The sequence below is a fragment of the Pteropus vampyrus genome, unplaced genomic scaffold, assembly GCF_000151845.1.
Source record: "Pteropus vampyrus isolate Shadow unplaced genomic scaffold, Pvam_2.0 Scaffold82, whole genome shotgun sequence".
Taxonomy (NCBI): Eukaryota; Metazoa; Chordata; class Mammalia; order Chiroptera; family Pteropodidae; genus Pteropus; species Pteropus vampyrus.
Genome location: NW_011888863.1, coordinates 2,550,505 through 2,557,151, shown reverse-complemented (window position 1 = coordinate 2,557,151; position 6,647 = coordinate 2,550,505). Strand labels below are relative to the sequence as shown.

The following is a 6,647-nucleotide window of genomic DNA, read 5'->3' as shown; positions in this document are numbered from 1 at the left end:
AACACTAGACTTAAGATGTCAAGATCTTTACTAAAAATATTTATGCATATTTATATAAAAAGCTGTTAAATAAAGGAAAGCATTTGTAAATACTATGAAAATGTAGCGTATGAGAACAGCTAACAAAGTTAAACTTGATTTTTCATAGATGGAGAGTTTTTGTTTAATAGACTGAGAGGGCACGTGATACCATGCTCTTCAAAAAGCTCCCTTATTTTCATTATATTTTAAATTTAATTTCCAGTGCCATATATTATGTCTGTCATACAGGGCATAAAATTTATTCTTTCCAGTATCGAATGCTGTTTACTCCCAAAGCTGAGTGAAATTACCGAGGATAACACACCTATGTAGTGAGAGAAATTTGCAGTACAGAAGTATAGATATATGAGAGTGGAGAATGGAGAATTTGCAAATAGCATTGCGAAGGGAGGAGAATGCGGATCCTACCTCTGGGACCAGTGGAATCTCTGCCTCAATAGATAAAGGAGCCTCGACTTGGCAGTGTTTAGGGGTATCCAAAGCCCCAGAAGTTGGAAGGAAGGTTCTGTTGACAAGTGGAGGTGACAGTGTCTCTCACACATGTTCTTTCTTCCCCATTCCCTATTTTTCACCTTTGTTTCCTTTCATCCAAAATACCGCCAGAACCTCCTTTGTGGCTTCCCCACCTTCAGCCTCTCTTCTGTCTGCCCAAGTCATTCATTCTGACCACAGCTCTGATTCTGTCTCTCATTAGTTCAAAAACCTTGCTGGGGTCTGTGCTGACTTGAGATGCTTGGTTTAAAATTGTTAGCCTAAAATAAGGTCACTCTGCTGTCCCGTCTGTGCCTTTGCTGGTCTCTGTGCCATTTGTTTTACTAATTGCACCTGGAATTGCCCCAATTTTCCCCCTACTACATCTTCCTGTGTGTAAATCCATGTCTCCTTTAGCCATTTAGCTCTAGAATCATCAACCACCCCTCTCTGCTCCCATCTCTTGGCTTTCTGATTATTACTTCACATTCACTGAGGAACTGCATATTTTCTGCACTCAAATTTCATTTGCTACCTAGGTGTGTTATTTTCAATAATTTCATTCAACTTTGGCAGTATATATTGTTTGATACTTGAAAGAATAAAAACTTGCTGTTTTTTTTTTCTTTCTAGAATTCACTTCTCCCTCTCCCCATGCACTACTACATTACTTTATCTGTATTTCACTTCCTCCGTTCAATGAAAATTATGTCTTTACCTCTTTGTGTTCCCCAATTGATTGTCAGTCCTCCAAGACCTTGACTCCAGGCCCTCAGAGCCTAGCATAGAATCGGTAATTATTTAGTAAGTAAGGGAATGGCTAACAGGGCACACTGAGAATTCCTACCTCTCCCTACCTCTCTCTGTCTCTGACCACCTGAAACCCACTCCACCTCCAAGTGATGTACCTTCCTTTTGCCCGATGCTTACCCCAGTCAGGGCAGGGAGAGATGGAGGTTGAATGTGTGGCTTCCCTTCCTCGAGTGGATTCTGGCCCTCTCAGCTCCAGTACTTGTGTTGCAGGCTCCCATTTGCCACTTCCACTCTCATGTCATCAAAGAATCAGGGTAACCTTGGTGTGGTATTGCTTGGAAATGCACTTGAATATTTCTTCAGCCCTTTGTATAAGAAAATGACCTTAGTCCCATCCCTCCATTTTATGGACTTTCCTTGATGGCTAGGTGTGAAAAATAGGTTTGAGAGGAATGAACTTCACTTTGCATTTGTTACTAACAACAACAAATATTTTTATAAAACTTTTTTCACAGAGATGGGAAGGTTATTATTGTCTGTTCTATTCTGAGCCAAAGAAATAGGCTGTGAGCAAGCAGGCAGAAGGATCCTTTGGGAATAAGGAAGAAAAGAAAGATCCTAATCGGGGATCTGGCAGAATATTCTTGCTTCCCTGAGGCATTTTAGCTGTCAGAAAGCCTATTAGCTGTCAGAAAGCCACCATCTGCAGTCTTTGCTTCAGCTGTAGGAACCCACCAGTGGCTTAGAGCTCAGGGAACACCAACCTCATTGGGAGAAACGTGTTCCTGGCCTTCCAAGCCCTAACCCTGAATGCATTTGGCCATGGAGACATCGTTACACATGGTGGTTAAAGTCTACAATTTATTAATACTTTATCTCCACTTTGAAAAGGTATAAAAGGCTTTTCGTAGTTTGACCCATGAACCTATTCTCTATTTATAAAATAGCTTCTATAGGCAAACTGTTCAGTATTGCAAACTAACTTACTGAAAGACTTTTGGAACACAGCTAAGTCAGAATAGTAGTGCCTTATATTTATATGCCTTTGTAATTGTATGTTCATTTCTTGTCATGTGCATATTTGTCTCTATACCATATTCTATATTGTGTATTCTCAGGAAGTAATGACATTTCTACTATGACTTTAAGTTCAATGATGAAAACATGTGACAAGGAAAACTGCTCACCTACGATACCAGCTTCAAATACAGGTCTGTAAAAACAACTCCAGAACAGTATGAATTTGATACTTCTGCAGTTATGTTTATTTGGTAAATGTTGTTACCACTTAGCTACTTGCTCTAGGAATTTCATGGTGGTTTGAAATAGAAGAATGGAGGGTAAGAGAACCAAGAAGTTTCAAAATAGAGAAAGGATTCCCATATCTGCCATTTTGTATCCCCATCACGTTCCTTATATAATTTCTATTCAAAAGAATTTATCAAATTTACCCTGTGGTACATGCTGTTAAAAATTCTGTTACCATATTGTAAACCTATACCACACTAATTGAGACCCTTTTAACTGTATAGCCTTTAACAAAGAATCTGGAAATTATGGGCTTAGAATTCAAAAGGCTTTGTTATAATCCTGGACTTGTCACTTTCTAGCTCTCTTAGATGTATTATGCAAATATCCTGGACTTTGTTCAGATGGCTTGTCCCCGGAGAGAGAGGGAGGGAGGGAGGGAGGGAGGAAAGAAAGGAGAGAGAGAGGCAGAAAGAGAATAAGGAGGGAGAGTTAGAAAGACAGAGGGAGTATGATACCTTCCCTGCTTCCAAAGGAGCAAATAGAACCATGCATATAAAAAGAATTTTTTAAACTCTAATTGTTCTGAATAGTTTGGAAACTACGGCATATGTGAAATTTAATGAATCATAAAAGGAATTAGTGATCTGTTTTCAGAAGTAGTAACAATTTAAGGAATATGTCTTTAAATATGTCGAGTTTTATATATAAAAAAAGGAGTGTTATGTCAACAAAGGGCAAAACTGGACTCAGAGAAAGATGAGGGAAGACAGGGTTACACACAGTGTAAGGGTAGATTTGCCCACTTCCACCTGGGAGCACGATTTTTGATAGCAGCTCATAAATGATAGGGCTTTCTTCCTAAATTGGCTTTTTCCTTGAGATGTTGGACCCTTGCTTGAGGAGAAATGGAGAGTCCCTTCTGACTAAATGTTTCATGCTTTGGTCATGTTTCATGACCAAAAGGGAGAAATAAACACATGAATATGTTCCATCCCAATGTCTCTGCAGCTATAGGCACTGTGAGCAGCTGCCACCAAGATTTTTTTCCTACCCTATCTCCTAGGTACCCAGTCCAGGCTTCCAAACAATGAACCAGCTCATTCTTTGCTTGTGAAGCTTTACTGTGCTCTGCAGTTTCTAAAGTCCTATTACATGCATCCTCCAGTCTAAACACCTCCAATTTCTTCAGCCTTCCTCATATATTGTAGCACTAACTCTTGATCTTACACTCCAGGGCAAGAAGTTGAGTGGCGCTGTTTTATTCTAGATAGTGGAATTTGGAATCACACCACAGTCTTGATCCATATGTGGCTGACTCTTGGCTAAAATGTCATTCTTCACCAGTTCAACTGTGAAGTCATAAATGCCTATCTTGTACTCATATAATTGGGTGTTTGGGGTTTTAAGTGTAAAACCATGCATTTGTTTATATATGTTTCTTCCAACCCATAATCCAAGGGCCATCCCAGGTTTCAGAGTTTTTCGACCAGATGATCTCTAGGTTTCGGATCTTTCCTTCCAGTTCTAATGTGCCATGAGGCTCATGGTATCTTTATGTATTCTAATTCTGTGAAGCAATATATGTATTCCCTCTTGTGTCATCTTCAAGTTTGATCAGCTCTAGAACAGGGGTTGGCAAACTGTGATCCATACGGAAATTTGAAGGTGTTTTTCTTTAAAGAAAAATATACAGCGAGGACTATATGTGGCTCACAAAGCCTATTTGTCATCTGGCTCTCTGCAGAAAAAAACTGCCAATCTCTGCTCTAAAAGATTTTCATTAAAGGTGCTAGAAATGTTGCAGAGGACAGTGCTAAGGACAGAGTTGCTCAGCATGCTTCTAGAAATATGCTTTTCACATTGGCATAGTCATGTTTCATGTGCTTCTTCAGCCACATAAAAATTTGTCTTGAGTAAACTATCATTTAGCCCATATTTCTCCATCTTTAAAAAAATCATGAAACTCCTTTTCAAAGCCTCCTTGCCAAAGCCCAGATGCATAATGTCTGCCACATCCCCAATTTGAGGTCAGTCTGAACCCATACTGGCTTCTCTTGATTCCAACTCCTTCCCACACTGTCACTTTAATGATCGACTTTGGTATGTTATCTTGGAGAACAGCATCAAGCTCATTTGTCAGTAGCTTGCCGAATCTGTCACAACCTCAAATTTAAATCTACAGATATCGTGTCCTCTTATCATTATCCATATTTTTTTAAAAAACATCACAGAGAGCTGTTTTGAAAACTTGGACATAGTTTAAGTAGCTGGGTAAAATTAAATAACAGTAAAATTAAATAGCTCTGAGGATTTTTTGGCCACTTCACGAACTTCTATTTATTATCACCAGTACTTGTTATCTTCTTTTCAGTTCAACATTTTTTCTCCTTAACAGAGTATGAAAAATAACATGTTAAAAATTTACTTTCTTGTTAGCACAAATACTTTAACTACATGGTCTCAAAGTATATAATAACCCTATTCCTGCCTTGCTCTTCTATATCTGAATATTAACTGTAAAATTACTTCCTCTATTTTAAAGTAAATATACTTTAACTATGGTTTGCCAGTGGATCAACAACAAAACTAGTGTTCTTCTTGCCAGAGTCTAGAAAGATGGCTGACCCAAGGGGCCCAGCACAGCAGCTGAGCTAGTGAAGCTCATGGCCAGCATGGTAGCTGGAAGCTCCTAAGGCACAGTCAGATAACTGCTAGAGTGAGACCTTTCAGTCATACATGGTGTGAACATAACCCAGGTTGTAGCTGCCCAGCTCTGTACAATTCTGTAAATTTTAGGCTCTCTACAATTCCCCAGGCATTGTCGTTGATGCTCAGCCAGGCATTCTATTGTAATTGTTTCAAATGCTATTACTAATTGGGACATTTTGATTTTAACATTTAAAAAAATGAAGTGAATATTTTTGCAAAACAGGAAATTAGTTAAGTCTGTTCAGTACAAATCTTTGATGATGATAATGATATTAATAGCTATAAAAAAACCTTGTGTATTCATTCATTCATTCATTCATTTATATACCAATATTTGTTGAGGCTGTGCCATGGGGCCAGCCACCAAGCTGAGTGTTCAGGACACATTGATGAAGAAGCAAACATGGATCCTGGCCCTTACAGAACTTATAAAATAGTGAGGGAAGCATAAAAATTTATAAACTACGGTGAGTCCTATAAGCATTGCTATGAGAGGTAATCACAAGAGAGCCTGACTGTAGTAAGATCAAACCAGAAAGGCCTTTCTGAGGAGGAATTATTTAAACTGAAGGATGGGAAGGATCCAGTCAAGCCAGAGGAAGGAGAAGTGCATTCTAGGCGCAGGGAACAGCACGTGAAGACCCGGATGCTTGTTCAAGGATAAATGAATGCTACTAATTATCATCACATTATGGGTAAAACACTGAGGACAAAAGACCTTAAGTAAGGTCACATAGCTAATAAATCAATCTAGATCTCTGATTCCAAAGCCTGTCCTCTAACCTTCTAAGTCTTATTGCCTCCTAATAAAAGAATTTGACTCTATAAATTATTTCTTTCCTAACCAAAATTTAGAGATTGTTGAAATTCTGCCTACCATTTTTCCTTTCCCTGAGAATGCTTGGATAGATTTTCTTTATGCATATGGTCTTCTAAAGGCAATTTCTTAAATGTAAATATTCTCTATTACATATTTATCAACTGGAATTTATTCTCTTCCCCCTACCACTCTGGAGATATTTAGCAATGTCTGGGGACAATTTTGGTTGTCAAAACTCTGGGAGGAGTGCTACTGTTATCTAGTGAATAGAGGTGAGGGATGCTGCTAAACGTCCTACATTGCACAGGACAGCATCCACGACAAAATTATCCAGCCCAGAATGTCAGTAATGTTGAGGTTTAGAACTTCTGTTGTATTACAAAGTCTGGATATTATTTTCTAACTCTGAATACAAATTCATAAAAGGTTTCTCATTAAAACCTCTACAACTTGTTATTTACCTAATATATTACACAAAGAACATAATTTCTTTTTTCTCTGTGGACAAATTGAGATGGTTCTTCCAGGTGTATTACCCCAGGGGCAAAGTTTCTTTTTTTTTTAACCTCCACCGGAGCTGAGAGTTGCAGGGAGAAGCAGG

At 38.6% G+C, this 6,647-nt stretch overlaps 1 protein-coding gene across 1 annotated transcript in view; it reads left to right on the top strand.

Annotated features, from left to right (window-relative positions):
* ITPR2 (inositol 1,4,5-trisphosphate receptor type 2) overlaps nt 1-6,647 on the top strand; it is a 437,650-nt gene that overhangs the window by 365,747 nt on the left and 65,256 nt on the right. Inside the window, exon 48 of the mRNA XM_011363170.2 lies at nt 2,385-2,477. Coding sequence (XP_011361472.1) covers nt 2,385-2,477 — 93 coding nt within the window. The remainder of the gene's footprint in view (nt 1-2,384; nt 2,478-6,647) is intronic.